We start from the raw sequence: 18040 nt of genomic DNA on the forward strand, positions 1-18040 counted from the left end.
CCATTTTCTTCAATGCGCCTCTGGTGAAGTATCTTGGAATGCTATTTAACGATAGTGGTGCTACATCAGTAAAAGTTGTTGTTGTATCACATGCCTTTTCATTCATGTTTGCTGTCTCTTTTGTTCCAGTGCTTGAAACTGATGTTGGAGAAAGCTGGATTAACAGGTATATTAGAATTATGGTGTCTCTTCAGCATGTACCTTAATTACTTAAATAGCTGCCTAGACTCATTTGTAATATTTTGAGCCTTAGTTTGAGGAAAAGAACGGTTAAAACGCGAAAGAGAAAAACATTTGCAGTGTCATGAACAGGGTTTGAGACTAATTGGGTAGCTCTTTCAAAGAGACAACACTAGCACAATGGATTGCATGGCCTCCAGTGGGCAGCACGGTAGCATAGTGGTTAGCACAGTTGCTTCACAGATCCAGGGTGTCAGGTTCCATTCCCGGCTTGGGTCATTGTCTGCGCGGAGTCTGTATGTTCTCCCCGTGTCTGCGTGGGCTTCCTCCGGGTGCTCCGGTTTCCTCCCACAGTCCAAAGATTTGCAGGTTAGGTGGATTGGCCATGATAAATTGCCCTTAGTGTTCAAAAAAAAAGGTTGGGTGGAGGTGTGGGCTTGGGTAGGGTGCTCTTTCCAAGGGTCGTGCAGACACGATGGGCCGAATGGGCTCCTTCTGCACTATAAATTCTATGATTCAGTGCAGGCTTCAGAGTGACAGGTGTATTTTCCTCAAGATTCTGCTTGAAGTGAGATGTGAAACCACAAATTTATGAGTAATGGTCCAGATTTCTGACTTTTTTTGTTTAAATGCTGCTTTGAGGGACCAACGTTTAGGGTTGTGATTGAAAGCTAGAACACTTGGTTCGGTTGAAAGGTAAACTATATTGCTCATCCTGCGTTACCTAATCTTCATTTTGTTTGACTATTTCAAAGTGCTATAATTTCTACATTTTTTTCAGAACAAATGGAGTAATCTAGTATATATTGGGATTAATCTGTGTATGAAACATTGTGAATGTGAAAAGGGCCTAGTCTGCTACCACCTAGAATGCATTATTCCAAGACAAGTGGTATGGCTGTGTCATTGTGCAAAAGTCCATTCACCATTCAGTAAAACAGGGTGACATCCATGCAGCAAATTTAATTTGCAGCATAATTGTCACAAGATTACCAGAATTTCATTTGCAATTCATCACTGGGAACCAACATTATTTCAGATAGTATTAAACATTCAGTAGTAGGAAGATAAGTTAATAAAGATTTTGAAGTCAGTGCTAAATCAATGCTCTTTCTCTGATCGTTAAATTTGGAAGACATCCAAAGGTTTTCTGTCTTCTTGCCGATTCTCTGCGTGAGTTGATGCTCTTACATTAATTTTGCTGAATCCTTTATTGAATTAGTTATCTCGAATGAAAGCATTATTTTTAAAGTGATATCAGCAAACGCACATCTAGCTTTCTAGTGAAAGCTTACTGCCTCTGGGAGAGTTGTCGGTGCTATTAAAAGTTTACATGGCTGCCTCTGTGTGATCTGTTAAACTATTGTTGCTATTTATCTGCAGGAGGGTATTGGCACTTAAGAAAAACTGACTGGTGCTATGATGCTGGGGAGGTTTTGAAAGATGAAGTAAGTTGATGAGGTGGAAATGAGCTCTACCACAAAGGTACAATATTACAATAACCAGCAGTTACTCATTTGCCTTGTAATACCATTGTGATACTGGTGATAGTGTTGATAACAGTGCTGCCTTCACCCCACTTGGCAATTGTAATGAAATCAAACAGTACAGTTAAGGTCTCACATATGTATTATTTAAATGCGCAGTAATTTGTTAGGTTTCAGATTAAATTAAATCATTAGATATCTTTTGAATGCCTGCCGAATCATGAATTATAATTTAACCTCATGTAACTGCAAAGACATATTTTATATCAGATATCTGGCCACCACCAGACCTCTGGGCGTCATCAAACAGAATCATCTTCTGGGACCTGAGTTTACATCTATGGGTCCCATCCCTCATACTTACATGCTCTGGAAAAGTTATGAGACAGAATTGGTTGCTTCCTCAAATGGAAACTCATGGACTCCTCCTTAGGTTATTCTTGTGTACCCTCTACTGGTTAGTTTCAGAACTGTAGATGTTTTGTGCAGGGTTCCCACACATACTCCAGCATGGACTGGTGTTCATCATTGATATTTTTGTTTGACACAAAGAATTTTAATATGATTTCCCATAATGATTAGACAAGAATGATTTTAGGATATAGAACCTCAACATATCCTGTCACTTTATGGATGATTTATGCAACATATATAATTAGTTCATAGAGTCGTTCCTTTTTAAAAACAAACATGTTTGTTAGAAGGGGGCAGTACATTCTATACATTAAAAATTCATCCTCTTTCGTCTTTAAGCTGTTCAAAGCTCGTCAGTTATTTGGGAATGGTGGGAAGAGGAGAAAATCACATGAACCTCAAGCATAAGACTGGCCTTTTCATTCAGCCAGAAGTCCAATGTCATCAGAAGTATTGTGAACACAGGTGTACCATGGCTGCAGTGTGTGCCACCCACAAGATGCAATTCAGAAACTCAGCATCTCCCAAAGCCACGATCTTTGATACTTAGATGGATATGGGAACACCACCACTTGCAAGATTCCCTTCCATTTCCTAGCCGGAATCTTGTAGAGGCAAAGGGCTCGCCCATCTGATAGAGAGTAGGCCAGAGCCCTCATCACCTTTTTTAGGGAAGGCCCACTGCATCTCATTCCACTCAAGTATTTGACAGACCAGCGGCAGGCCTCCTCGCAGAATCAGGACCTAGGGGCATAAACCCCAGCCATCTAGAGCTGCTAGTCAATCGGAGGCTACAGCTTTATTGAGCAGCAGTACCACTGGGGAGGCAGTGACTACAAACTGGTACAACATCAATCCGAAGCCCAGGATTGTCATTGGATCCCAGGCCAGATGTGAATGGTGGTGGGAGAGATATCGCAGGGTAGGGGTATGGGGGGAGGTGCATCAGCAGTCGAAGCAGGGGGTGACTCTCAGCGGGACTCTCCCCCATTTTCATGCTAGCCCTTCCCTCTTCTCCATGCCAAGTCCCTCATTCAGGCTCTTGAGTGCCTTTGAAAAAGGGGGACACCCCCCACCCCGCGAGCCTGCAAGGGTTTGTTTGTTGTTCTCCCCACATGACAAGTCCTCGGCCAGCGTTTGGGTTAATAGCAGCACCAAGACATGGCCCTTAAGCAGGTATCCGTTGCCCCCTTAAGGGCCTCAACTGGCAACGGGGTGGAAAGACTGTCCGCAAGCCTTCCCACCCACAATCTTCTTGCCTGATTACTTTCCCCCACCCCTTCACCAAACTCACCACAGAGGATGGCACAAGATTCCACCTCCTGACTTTGAACTCTATCACCATTCCTTTACTGTCACTGGGTCAAAATCCTAGATGCCGCACTTAACAGCATTGTGATAGTTCCCCCACTATTTTTCATTCCTCCTTCAAATTTGAATTCAATAAAAATCTGTCTAATCAGGATCATGAAACCATTGCCGATTTGCTATAAAAATCCATTTGGTTTACTAATGTCCTTTCGGGAAGGAAATCTGCCATCCTTACCTGATCTGCATGTCCACAGCAACGTGTTTGACTCCTAACTGTCCCCCTCAAGGGCAATTAGGGATGGGCAATAAATGCTGGCACAGCCTGCAATGCTCATGTCGCATGAACAAATAAAAAAACAATGGACTGCTGTGGTTCAAGAAGATGGCTCAGTACCACTTTCTTGAGGGCAATTAGGGATGGGTAATAAATGTTTGCCTTGCCAGCGACATACAGATCATTGAATGAAAGAACAAAAAGATTCTTATTATTGTTCTTCCATCAATGTTGGTGGGAGGGGGTTCACATTGATAGCGGTTATCAAGGAAATCTGTATGTTAACCTGTAAATGACTCAGGATGGTGGAAATCTGAAACATTTTCATCCCACCTATCTACCTTCATTTACGCGCCCTCCCAAAACAAAAGCTATTGAGGCTGAGGACCAGAATTGAGATTGATTTATTTTTCCGTTAGTCCTGAATAACGAAGGATATGGTACCAAGGCAGGTTGATGGAGCCATGAAACAGATTAGCCAGAGTCTAACTGAATGGTTGTACAGGCATGAGGGGCTGAATGGCCAGCTCCTTTACCATGTGTAAGGTAAATATAGTCATGTGGCACAGGCGGAGGCCAGGGCAGTGTAAGCCTCAAATTCCAAGTTTCTTTGTTGAATTGATTGATGTCAGTTGAGATAGCAGTAAGGGTGCAGTCCTCGAGTTCTTTTATTTCATGATTGAAACTTCTGTAAAGTATACGTGAGGGTGACAGATTCAACCTCGATTTTGATACCCCTGCAGTTAAGCAGTTTAATCATTTTCTAGGATCACATCCAAAATGGCGAGATGGTAACCAGTGCCCATTTAGCTCACCCCTAAACAAGAGTTAATGCTTTCAGGGGTAGGAATTGGGAGAAATAGCAGAAAAGGGAGGTTTAAAGTTGTACATTACTGTTTTCTATCTTGGCATTTGTAGGAAGCCACATTGGCAGACATGAAGATAGTCAATGGAGAAACACTGATCATCATGGAGGGAAGACTTCCACCAAAGGTAAAATCCTCACCCGAATTAATTAAATTGGAAGAACCCTCCACAAATTATACACAAGACTTCTATGAAGAAGTGGTCACCAAACCTTGAATTTCCTCACAATTTTTAAATTCGATATCACTAAAAAGCCTAATTATTTCAATGATTTTTGAATCCCTGCCGATCCTGTTGTTGTGTCTCCCTACGTCACACTTTCCCTGTCTCTTTATCTAACTCAGTGATTTTTTGTAGGTGCTTTTACATTACAATAGAAAGCTACCTTTTCTGTCCAAACTCCGTGGAGATCTAACTTTTTCATGCTCTGCTGATTTGTTCTGACACTGTATACTTCAGAATGTCCAATTCACCTAACAAGCATGTCTTTTGGGACTTGTGGGGCACTCCGGTTTCCTTCCACAAGTTCCAAAAGATGTGCTTGTTAGGTGAATTGGACATTCTGAATTCTCCCTCAGTGTACCTGAACAGGCGCCGGAGTATGGCGACTTGGGGATTTTCACAGTAACTTAATTGCAGTGTTATAATAAAGATTATTATTAGGAGTAGGCCTTTTGGCCCATCAAATCGCAATCCGCATCCCTGTGAAAGAGCCATTCTATTGTTTCCATTCTGCTCATTCCCCACAGCCCTGTCAATTTGTTTCTTTCTCAAGACTATATTCAATTCCCTTTTTAAAAATTGCTATTGAATCTGTTTCCATCATCCTTTCAGACAGTTCATTCCAGATCTCCTCGTCCATCTCCGATTCCTTTTTAAATTATCCCAAATCTGTGTCCTCTGATTACTGGCTTCCCTTTAGTGGAAACAGTCTTTCTGTCGGGGCTTTTCATTATTATAAACACCTCTATTAAATTTCGGCTTAATCTTCTATGCTATAAGGGGGAAATCCAAGAACCATAATTTTGATACTTCCTGCATCGTGCCCGCTATTCAAAAAAGGCCCATATGATGAGTGAAACAGCAGTTTCCTTTTCCATGACTTGGCCTACAGGGGCAGTCGGCTGCTCTCACTGCCAGTGCCAGATTAAAAATAAAAGTCTCTTTTGTGCTTTTTCAGTTTCTTGGTGTATCTCTCACAGGGATTCCTGATTTTACCTGTCTGGCTCTACCAGCCTGCACCGAACCCAGAAAACAGAGGATGCTTTCATGAGGAGCAAGAAAACGTTTCAGATAGGCTCTGTGCTTTAAATATTGAGTCTAGAGGTAGGTCAATAAAGTTATGTAAACTGTTGGTGCTCTGTGATAGTTTGCAGGTCAGGATGTAATGTGATTCTGGCATAGTGTCGGTGTGACTAAAATTTATGGAAATCTACAGAATAATTGAGGGCAGACAGCTATAAAAATCATTATTGATTAATTTCCTTGAATCTACATATGCAAAATGAAAATCTTCTTTGTGTTGGAGCTGCTTCAGCTGGGTGTGTGAAATGTTTTGGGATATTGTTATGATCCCAGTTGGTGTTACAACTGGACAGGAAGATCCTCGGATGGGACCAGGCTCAAATGACTGTACTTTCACTTTTTTAAATAAAACATAAAGGAACAGAGTCATAGGACTGCTGATTAACAAGAAAATAACACTTATTAAATATGAAAAAATTGGATTTATGGTACAATACTCTTTTACTCCCCCTTCGGGTAGCACAGTGGCTAGCACTGTTTCTTCACAGGCCAAGGGTCCCAGGTTTGATTCCCGGCTTGGGTCACTGTCTGTGCGGAGTCTGCACGTTCTCCCAGTGTCTGTGTGGGTTTCCTCCGGGTGCTCCGATTTCCTCCCACAAGTCCTGAAAAACGTGCTTGCTAGCCAAATTGGACATTCTGAATTCTCCTTCTTTGTACCTGAACAGGTGCTGGAATGTGGCGACTAGGGGCTTTTCACATTAACTTCATTGCAGTGTTAATGTAAGCCTACTTGTGACAATAATAAAGATTATTATTAGTATTATTTAATGTAACAATCACACACCAATTTTAAGATTAACACTGATTAAATATATCTTAAACTACAATGGCCTCTTTAACACCAAGTCCCTTTTAAGCACACAGATTGGCTGTGGTCAAATTCACACACTGCTGTGAACGCAAGTTCGTGCCTGTGGATTTCTCCTCGGAATTCCTCCAGATGATTGTCACATGAGAGTTTCCAAGCTCCACTCCCCAAAAACGGGCAAAAATTTCCTTTCACGATAATGCTTTCCATCAGTGGCTGACATTCCGAAATCCAGTGCAGATTTTCCAAATGGCTCTTTTAAACAACATTTCTATTCCACAGCGAATCCGGGTTTTACATTACTCCCTTTAGGATTTCTTTATCTTGGGGAGTTCTGGTGGCGGCCATGGTGGGTGGTCTCATATTTGGTGGCTCCCGCTCAAGGGGAATTTTGTTGGCGCTTCCCCATCCTTTAGGGGACCTTTTGAGGATAAAAGGTGTGCCAGTGCACAGGGAAGGTAATACTCCTCTGGTGAGATCGGTTATGATCAGAAGATGAGAGGTGCCACGAGAAAGAGAGAGCAGCTGGAGCAGGACAGTCTCCGTGGTACGCCATAGGTTAAGATGGCGGAGAGAAAGGGGGCAACGCTGCCGCCCAGTGGTCGACGGAGCAGCTGCTGGAATTTTTGAATAAGAAACTCCAGTAGCAGAGGAAGGAGGCTTCAAAACATCTGGCTAAGGTGGTGGAGCTGCTCAGAGCAGCGATTGAGAAAGTGGGGCAGGATCTGGAGGCACAGGGCCTGGCGCGGTGGTGGAACATGAGGAGTGGATGGCTTCAGTGGAGGTCGAGTTGGGGATGGTTGTGGATATTTAGAGAAATTGAAGGACCTGGAGAATCGCTCCAGCCAGCAAAATTTGAAGATAGTTGGAATGCCTGAGGGCATTGAGGGAGTGGAGGCCGCCAAGTATGTGATGAGGATGCCGCAGCAGTTGATGGGGAAGGGGCCTTTGACCGGCCCCTTGAGATGGATCGGGCACTCAGGGCGCTGGGGAGAGGCCACATGTCAGGGCACCACCGAGGGCACTGGTGGTGCGGCTGCAACATTTTTTGGGCAAAGAAAAGATTTTGAAATGAGCACGGCAGACTTGGAGGTGCACCTGGGAAGGGAGTGAGCTATGGGACTACCAAGACCAGATAGGAGCTGGTGAAGAGGAGAGCCAGGTTCAACCAGGTAAAGGCTACCCTCTTCAAGAGGGGGTGAAGTTTGGAGTTTTGTACCCTGCCCGCTTGTAGGTGACTTACCAGAAGCAGGAGTTTTATTTTGATTCGCCAGAGGAGGCGATGGACCCTGGACTGGAAGGAGTGTGAGGACATTTTGATGGAGGGGCGGTGATGGTGAGTGCGCCTTTTGTTCTTCTTTTTGGCTGGGTAGATGGGGGGAGGGGTGGACTGGAGGGGGGGTGAGGAGGTTAGAGGCCTTGGGTGGGGCTATCATGTTAGCTGGGTGGGCTAGTTAACGGAAGTGAGATGGGGAGGTCGTCAGGAGGAAGGGGTGGGGGAGGAGATGGGGTTGGTTCATTGGGGTGGGGTAAAGGTTGCTAACATGGGTGTGGTTGGTGTGGCGCAGTTGGGAAGGGAGAGATGGCCATCTAAGGGCAGGCCTGGAGGGGTCATGACGCAGGCCAGGGCTGGCCCAATAATGGATATGACTAATCAGCAGGAGCGGGATGAGGACGGGGACCCCCACCGACCAGGCTGGTCACATGGAATGTGCGAGTGTTGAATGGGCCGGTTAAATGGGCATGCGTGTTCACGCAGCTGAGGCGTCTGAAGGCGGATATTGTTTTCTTACAGGAGATGCACCTGAAGTTGGGGGATCAGACGAGGCTGAGGAGAGGATGGGTGGTGCAGGTGTTCCATTCGGGGCTGGATGTGAAGATGAGGGGAGTAGGTGTTGATCAATAAGAGGGTCGCATTTGAGTTGGGGAACATTGTAGCCGAGCCGGTGCTGGGGCAGTTCGGGTTCGGACAGAGGTTTATGGATTGGATCTGTCTGCTGAATAAGGCGCCTCTGGTGAGTGTGCGGATGAACCAAGTGAGTCTGGGGTACTTTGGGCTACACCGTGGGACGAGACAGGAGTGCCCGCTCTCCCTGTTACTTTTCGCCTTGGAAATGGCGCTTTGGGCTTCGAGGGATTGGAGATGGATTGGGGGGGGGTGCTGAGCATAGGGTTTTGTTGTACGTGGATGACCTGTTTTATATATTTCTGGCCCATTGGGCAGCATTGGGGGGATTATGGAGATTTATGGGGAATTTAGTCGGTTTTATGGATATAAATTGAACATGGGAAAGCGTGAGGTAGAAAATAGAACATACAGTGCAGAAGGAGGCCATTCGGCCCATCATGTCTGCACCGACCCACTTAAGCCCTCACTTCCACCCTATCCCCCGAACCCAATAATCCCTTCTAACATTTTTGGACACTAAGGGCAATTTTGCATGGCCAATCCACCTAATTTCGGGCAGCACGGTAGCATGGTGGTTAGCATAAATGCTTCACAGCTCCAGGGTCCCAGGTTCGATTCCCGGCTGGGTCACTGTCTGTGCGGAGTCTGCACGTCCTCCCCGTGTGTGCGTGGGTTTCCTCCGGGTGCTCCGGTTTCCTCCCACAGTCCAAAGATGTGCTGGTTAGGTGGATTGGCCATGCTAAATTGCCCGTAGTGTCCTAAAAAGTAAGGTTAAGGGGGGCATTGTTCGGTTACGGGTATAAGGTGGATACGTGGGTTTGGGTAGGGTGATCATTGCTCGGCACAACATCGAGGGCCGAAGGGCCTGTTCTGTGCTGTGCTGTTCTATGCGCATCTTTGGACTGTGGGAGGAAACCGGAGCACCCGGAGGAAACCCATGCAGACACAGGGAGAACGTGCAGGCTCAGCACAGACAGTGACCCAGCAGGGAATCGAACCTAGGACCCTGGCACTGTGAAGCCACAGTGCTAACCACTATGCTATCGTGCTGCCCTGTTGAGGTGTCCCCGATCAATGCCAGAGGCAGGAAAGGAGGCCCAGTTGCATAGATTGAACTTGGCCCGATTGGTAGAGGTGGGACGTTTTGCCGCTGTCGCTGGCTGGGCGGGTGCAGTGAAAATGATGGTGCTGCCAAGGTTTCTGTTCGTGTTTTGGAATCTCCCTATCTTTGTCCCCAAGTCGTTTCTCGGGAAAGTCAGTGAGTTGATCTTGGGATTTGTTTGGGTGGGGAATGCCGCGCAGCTGTGGTGCGCTTTTTTGGAGGGGGGGGTTGCCGATTTTGATAAATTATTATTGGGGCAGCAAACATTACAATGCTGAGGAAATGGGCTGTAGAGTAGAGGTGAGTTTGGGGATGAGTGGAGGTTGTATCATGTAGGGGAACGTATTTGAGTGCTTTGTTGGTGCCTTTTCCATTCTCGCCGGCTAGGTATTCCGTTAGCCCAATGGTGGCGTTGGCCTTGAAGGTGTGGGGGCAGTATAGGCAGCACTTGGGGTTAGAGGGCATGTTGTTGTGGGTGTCGATTAGCGATAACCAAAGGCTCGTGCCGGTGAGACTGGATACGAGGTTCCTGGGGTGGTGGCTGCCTCCTCCGGTGCTGCAAGATAAGCTCCTGACCGAGGACGAAATAGGGGAGCGGAAGGTGTTGGATATTTACAAGGAATTAATGGAAAGTGCCCTAGTGGAGGATGTTAAGTACAAATGGAAGGAGGAGCTGGGAGACAAGGTGGGGGCTGGGGCATTGACAGAGGCCTTGTGGAGGGAGAATGCACCATTGTTGTGTGCAAGATTAAGCCTCATCCAGTTTAAAGTGGTGCATAGGGCCCACATGACGATGGTGAAGATGAACAAGTTTTTTGAGGGGGTGAAAGTTAGGTGTGGGCTGTGGGTGGGGGAGTCCGTGAATCACGTCCATATGTTCTGGGCGTGTCCAAGCCACGAGATTCTGGCAGGGATTTTTGGATGCTATGTCCCAGGTTCTGGGTGTGAGGGTGGCCCCGAGTCCCGGGGGGAGGGGGGGGGGGGGGGGGGGGTGGCGATATTGTTCTGTTGGAAGGAGTCCGGGGGGCAGGCAGAGGCTGATGTATTGGCCTTTTGCCTCCTTGATAGCCCAGAGGAGAGCTGTGGTTGTTTATTTGGCCGCTGTGTTCTTATATTCTGTATATTTATATTTTTGTTGAAAAATTTTGCATAAAAATATTAAAATAGAAGGATGTCTTTACCTTGACTGCTGTACAAATTGTTCACAATTGCTTTAACTCTTGATTCCCAGACCCGAGTAAAATGTCATCAAAAGTTTGATTTAACTCTGAGTCTGTTTTCCCACCTTAAATCTGGTTATTGTCTCATTAATACAGATCACTTTTACCCTTCCTTGAATTTTTCTGAACAATTCCTTAGTCTCTATTCTCTTAACTTCAAGTCTCTGTTCTCTTACTTCAGTCATCTTAAGACATTCTTTCTGTCTCAATTCTCTGGTTATCTGGACAGTAACTGGTTCTTTAGGGAGCCTGCCTTTTTGCAGCTCCCATCTTGTACAGTCTTTCTTCTGGCAGAGATGTTCGCTCCCACCCGGTGTCCTGTCTTCAACCGCAATGGCCACATACTTCTGCTGCCCTATTTACTTTTTACGCCGTAGCTCTCTCTAAACACAATAGAGTCACAGTTGGAATTAAACCAACCCCTGCACATGCAAACATCTTTGTCTTTGTTTTAATTTTAAAATAATGTTTCCTATTAAGGGGCAATTTAGTGTGGCCAATCCACCTCCCCTGCACATCTTTGGGTTGTGGGGGTGAGACCCACACAGACACTGGGACTACGGGCAAACTCCACACGGACAGTGACCTGGGGCTGGTATCCAACATGGGTTCTCGGCGCCATGAGGCAGCATGAATCTAACCATAGGTTTCACCCTTTCAGGCACAGAAACATTAAATTAAACCCACCTGAAAGTATACCTTATTTCTAATGTTTACAAATACAAATATAAATCCCTTAAAACTACCTTTGTTTTCCTAACAATATGGATTTGTCCATGACCAATGTCCCTCACTGCCAATGTCCCTCAGTGACTAGCTGATAGTCATAGAGTTTTGCAGCACAGAATATGACCCTTCAGCCCATTGTGTCTGTGCCAGCCATTCTAAACCCATTTCCCAAACTTGGACCGCAGTCTTGTATGCTATGGCGTTTCAAGTGCTCATTTGAATGCTTCGACCTCTACCATCTTTTCAGCCAATGAGTTCCAGATTCTCTCAACTCTCTTGGAGAAAATGTTTTCCTCAAATCCCCTCTAAATATCCTCTGTAAATTATAAGCTTGTTGTAATTGCCTAGGATAATTATATCTCTCTACTTGAGAACAGATAGCCTACTTTTGTTATCATAGATCTATCTGCCATTCCTTTCAGTTTATTCCTCATTCTGTTTTGCTGCATGTCCTTGCATATATGTCTTAAGTATAATAAATATGCCAACTTCATAATTCCTCCCCTCATTCATCTCTCAGAAAATCACTAGAAATTCTAAGCTGGTTGGCATTCCTAGTGGGCCAGTTCCTGACTTCACTCTAGCCTCTCCCCAACAAAGGGGGCTGAAATTTACAACTGTCTTTACCCTCTTTTAAACCCTTTCAAAAAGTACCAAAAGCTTCTCCTCCCTCCCTACTCAATCAAATGGAAGAGGCAGCTTTCTCTGGCAGCTATTCTCATCGGGATTTGATTTAATGTAATACTTATATTATCAAGTTGCTAATCTGGTTCCAGCCATGTGTGAATTAAAAAAAACACAGCTAAAAAGAGCTGTTTGATGGGCACGTGACATCTAATTTCTCACCACCAAAGGGCAGGCTGATAAAAACTTACCAACTGAAGACTTGCTTAATGGGCGCTTGATAGAGCAGAACTGGAGTAATGCTGCAAAAACGATACATGCCATCGTTTTTCCTCTTGTACTCATCAGGACAGATGCTTTTGACAAGGTCCCACACAAGAGATTTGTGAGCAAAATTAAAGCTCATGGTATTGGGGGTAATGTATTGACGTGGATAGAGAACTGGTTGACAGACAGGAAGCAGAGAGTGGGAATAAACGGGTCCTTTTCAGAGTGGCAGGCAGTGACTAGTTGGGTATCGCAGGATTCAGTGCTGGGACCCCAGCTGTTCACAATATACATTAATGATTTGAACAAAGAAATTATATGCAATATCTCCAAATTTTCAGATGACACTAAGCTGAGTGGCAGTGGGTGCTGTGAGGAAGACGCAAAGAGGCTGCGGGGGACTTGGATAGGCTGGCTAGGTGGGCAAATACCTGGCAAATGCAATATAATGCGAGTAAATGTGAGGTTATCCACTTTGGTAGCACAAACAGGAAGGCAGATTATTATCTGAATGGCGACAATTTAGGAAAAGGGGAAGTGCAAAGAGACCTGAGTGTCATGGTGGAACAGTCGCTGAAGGTTGGCATGCAGGTACAGCAGACGGTGAGGAAAGCTAATGGCATGCTGGCCTTCTAGCGAGAGGTTTTGAGTATAGGAGTAGAGATGTCTTGCTGTAGTTATACAGGGCCTTGGTGAGGCCACACCTAGAGTATTGTGTGCAGTTTTGGTCTCCTAGTTTGAGGAAGGACATTTTTACTATTGAGGGTGTCCAGCGAAGGTTCCCCAGACTAATTCCCGGGATGGCAAGACTGACATATGAAGAAAGACTGGGCTTGTACTCACTGGAGTTTAGAAGAATGAGAGGGAATCTCATAGAAACATATAAAATCCTGATGGGACTGGACAGGCTCGATGGGGGAAGAATGTTCCCGATGTTGGGGGCATCTAGAACAAGGGTGTCACAGCCGAAAAATAAATGGTAAATCATTCAGCCCTGGGATGAGGAAGAACTTCTCTCAGAGAGTTGTGGACTTGGGAAATTCTCTACCACAGAAATGTGTTGGGGCCAGTTCATTGGATATATTCAAGAGGGAGCTGAACGTGGCCCTTGCGTCTAAAGGGATCAAGGGGTATGGAGAGAAAGCGAGAGTGGGGTACTTAATTTGCATGATCAGCCGTGATCATATTGAATGGTAGTGCAGGCTTGAAAAGCCAAATGGCCTACTCCTGCATCGATTTTCTATGTTTCTAAGAATACCAAATTTAATTAATGGGCACAATTTATACTGCAAGAGAAAAGGGTTCTAATTGGGTGGCAAGTGGACTCTTGCATTGGCAAGGGAAACACAGCAGGGAACAGGTGTCCCACATGCGTTTGTTTAACTGAAAAAGGTGAAATGCCTGGACATATTATTTCTGTTTTCAGAGGATGGGACCTTGCACATGAATATATGTTACTTCTAACAAGCAGAAGTAAGCCACATTGTGAGCTCGACTGATAATCTTAAATTGGTTCCTGGTCGGTGGAAGCAGCGGAGGAGTTTGCGAAGGCAGAAGGACTGTGGCAGAACTGAGAAATTGAGAAATGGCCATGTGCCGATGTAACCTCATGACTGTATTTTCTTCTTTTTTTGTTTCACTGCGTGCGGGAGTATGGGCTAAAGGAGCCAATGTTGTATATATTTGGACAAGGGAAGTGATGGGACTTTCACTCGAAGTGAGGGCTCTTTGGGGTGTTGGTGGATACGCGGGGTTTTTGTGCTAAAAGGGGATTTCTGGGCTTTCCTAGGGCCGGGAAAGGGCCCGGGTGGGGGCCTCCACGCTGGCCGGTTTAAGCCGGCCAGTGAACAGGAGTGAGGTGGGGGGAGGGGCTGCGGCCATCGGAGCCTGGCAGAACAGAGTCCAAGTGGTCTAGCCGGGGTGGAAAGTTTGGGGGAAGGAACCAAGGTTGCGGGAAGGAGTTTTACAAGAGGCAGTGGGCGGGAGGAGTTGGGGGGGGGGGGGGGGGGGGGGGGGGGGGGTTTACAACTCTTGGGTATCATGTACGGCACTATTTCAGAGGTTGGACGGCGTTGAGTGTTTGGAGTGGGGGGGGGAGAGGAGTGGACTCTATGGTGACCATGGGTGGTCCCAGACTCCTTTTTTCTTTTCTCCTTTGTTTTTTGTTTCCACCGTGGGAGGGTTTGTTTTATTGGATGCATATATTGACAGGTGGGCAGTTGTTTGGGGTGGTGGGAGGATGGGATCGTTGATTAGGGGATTGATTTTGTATTTGTTACCATTTATTGGGCGGCATTCTCCCCTACCCGGCGTGACGGAGGGTCCCGGAGTAGGGGAGCGGCACCAACCACTCAGGGGTCGCGCCTCCCCAAAGGTGGGGAATTCTCCCCACCTTTGGGGGCCAGCCCCGCGCCGGAGCGGTTGCCACCAGAAGACCGGCGCAAAAAACCGGTGCCCCCGGCAGCAGGGCTGGCCGAAAGGCTTTTGCCGGTCCGCGCATGTGGGGTTCTCTTCCGCTTCCACCATGGCGGAGGCCGTGGCGGCCGTGGAGGAAAATAGTGCAGCCAGGGCACTGGCCCGGAGTCTGAGCGGGGGGCCCCGATCGCGGGCCAGGCCACCGTGGGGGCACCCGGGGCCGCCAGGCCACCGTGGGGGCACCCGGGGCCCCCAGGACCCCGGGGGCCCCAGGACCCCGGGGGCCTGCTCGCGCCACTGATCCCGCCGTTCCAGAGGTGGTTTAAACCTCGGCGGCGGGAGAGGCTTCCCAGCGGCGAGACTTCGGCCCATCCGGCCCCAGGCTGGGGTCGGAGAATTTCGCCCATTGTTTGTGGATGGGGTGTAAATTTTGAAGGAAAATGTGAAAATGGAGAATAAAAACATTTATAAAATAAATGGTGTAATTCATAGCACACACTGGATTGTTTGGCAAGTACCATCCAATCGTGGAATGATATAGTAAAAAGATGCTTTGCCTGCCACACAAATGCATAAAGTGGTATATGAATTTGTTGCCAGCATGAAGCTAGGTCTGTAGGCCATACATCCGAGCATGTGCCTTTGGCTGTTCACAACAGGCAGAGAGTATTGACTGTACTCAATCAGACCATGCTTGCAAAACTCAGAACACTGTGTCCAATATTAGATGTAATTGTGTGATTGGACCGCACTTATTGGGCAGCACGGTGGCGCAGTGGTTAGCAAAGCCGCCTCTCAGAGCCAGCGACCTGAGTTCGATTTTGACCTTGGGTGACTGTCCGTGTGGTCTTTGCACATTCTCCCCGTATCTGAGTGGGTTTCTTCCGGGTGCTCCGGTTTCCTCCCACAATCCAAAGATATGCAGGTTAGGTGGAGTGGCCATGCTAAATTATACCTTTAGCGTGGGGTTGCGGGAATAGGGCGGGGATGAGGCCTAAGTAGGGTGGTCTTTCGAAGGGTCAGTGCAGACTTGATGGACCAAATGGCCTCCTGCACTGTAGGAATTCTATGATTACTGAGCAATCCTGAATGTGCAAAGAATTACTAACCAATTTAAGATTTTCAGTCTGGCTAGAAATTTGGCTTGCCAGAAACAACATATGTTCATATGCCTGGCTATTTGCTGAATCATGGAATTGTTACATTGCAGAAGGCAGGCCATTCGACCCATTATGTCTGCATTGGCTCTCCAAATGAGCACTTCACTTAATGGGATTCTTCCTCCTCTTCCCTGTAACCTTGCATGTTCCTCCTTTTCAGATAACAGTTTAATTCCCTTTTGAATGCTTTGTTTGAATCTGTCAGATTCAATTCACAATCCACATTCTCAGGCATGTATTCCAGATTTCAATAATTTACTATGTGAACAAATTTGCCCTCTGCAAACAATGATTATCCAGGCATTGCACGTTTTCCAATTGAACAAAAGCTTAGCGGATAACTGTTGCCAGATACATTTTCCATGGCAATGTCTCGACAAATCAGAGTTCTTCCCAATCGCTCAGCACCCTTTGCTCTTCTGCTGTAAATTGTTGCTCCCTTTGAAATTTGGTATTCCTGCGTCTGTCCTGATGAGTATAAAACGAAAAGCTTTAACAGCATGTCTTTTTTTCACTTAATTGTTTAACAACTCGATATGCTATTAATGTATGTCACTACTATGACTAGATAAATCATTGTGTTTTGTGCCTTGTATGATGTAATTTCTTATGTTTGACTATTTGATACCATGAGTTACCTATACAAAATTATGTTTGGGCAATTCTGATATATCCATGGGTTTTGTATTGCAGATTTTTCATTACAACAGTATTTGGGCACTGAGCTCGCATACATGGGCAATATTGAAATATCTGGGGAAGCTAGTCTGGAAGATTTGAAAACTCAGGTAGGTTAACTCACTCATTTATTTCCCTTTGATTCTCCTGCACACTATTTGAAAAGCCTTGTATTCTGATCAATGTGTAGAGTTCTGCATGCTCCTCAACAGATCCTCCATTTAGTCAGCAGAGATTTGTATATATTTAATATAATCCTGGACAATTGGACTATGGGCAGCATTGGTGTAACCAAAATGTATTGCCCAACCCTGGTTACCCATGAGAAGGTGGTGGTGAGCTGCAGTCTTGAATCACAGGAATATGTGTGATGAAGATGCTTACACACTGCTGCTAAGTGTGATGTTCCAATATTTTGACCCACAACATAGAAGCATAGAAAATAGGAGCAGGAGGAGGCCATGGTATGTCTGCCTTCATAGCGGGAGGATTTGAGTATAGGAATATAAATGTTTTACTGCAATTATATAGGGCATTGGTGAGTCCACACCTGGAGTATTGTGTGTAGTTTCGAAGTGCTTATCTGAGGAAGGATGTTCTTGCTATTGTTAAGATACCCTTGGCGAGTGCCCGGTCAATTCCACAGACCCCGGAGTCCCAACATAAGTGAATTAACCAATAATTCGCATTTTCTGAAGATCTTTAACCCTCGACTGCTCGGATGATTACAGACACCAGGTTTATAAGTAAAACATTGACAAACTGTTTATTAATAAAAAGAAGAAAAGATGAGCATATAAGGAAATAACAGGATAATAGACTACCAGACTGCCTAATCCCTAGATACCCATCCCACCTCCTTGCCAGAAACGCGTCCCAGCCTCTTCCCAGACACACACAAGTCTGACACGTGGTAAGGATCGGCGAGGAATAAAATAAAACGGGGATTAAAGGAGTAGGTCTGAGATGACTCTTCACGACTGTGATTGCAGCTTCTGGGAAATGGATTTACTCGAGAGGTTCAGGTTGGCGCAATTCCGTCCTTTGACCAGCAGATGGTGTTTCACCTAAGAATTCCAGGTCATTGCGATTCTGCCCTTTGACCACCAGATGGAGCGAGGTCCGGGTGTTCAGATCAGTGCAGTTCTTGTCACCGGCCACCAGATGGTGCTGTACACAGGATGCTCAGGTCGGTGTACTTCTGCCTTTCCACCACCAGATGGAGCATTCACCTCCCCATGAGAACAATAAGCTCTGATCCAGGAATTTGGCCAGATTCTTGCACAAGAC

At 46.0% G+C, this 18040-nt stretch overlaps 1 protein-coding gene across 2 annotated transcripts in view; it reads left to right on the plus strand.

Annotated features, from left to right (window-relative positions):
* The window catches only part of usp40 (ubiquitin specific peptidase 40), a 194934-nt gene that overhangs the window by 153194 nt on the left and 23700 nt on the right, over positions 1–18040 (plus strand). For both annotated transcript variants that reach the window (XM_038787466.1, XM_038787473.1), the window contains exons 22-26: positions 130–166; positions 1564–1628; positions 4585–4659; positions 5736–5859; positions 16766–16860. In XM_038787466.1, coding sequence (XP_038643394.1) covers positions 130–166; positions 1564–1628; positions 4585–4659; positions 5736–5859; positions 16766–16860 — 396 coding nt within the window. The remainder of the gene's footprint in view (positions 1–129; positions 167–1563; positions 1629–4584; positions 4660–5735; positions 5860–16765; positions 16861–18040) is intronic.

Source organism: Scyliorhinus canicula, chromosome 2 (assembly GCF_902713615.1).
Source record: "Scyliorhinus canicula chromosome 2, sScyCan1.1, whole genome shotgun sequence".
Lineage (NCBI taxonomy): Eukaryota > Metazoa > Chordata > Chondrichthyes > Carcharhiniformes > Scyliorhinidae > Scyliorhinus > Scyliorhinus canicula.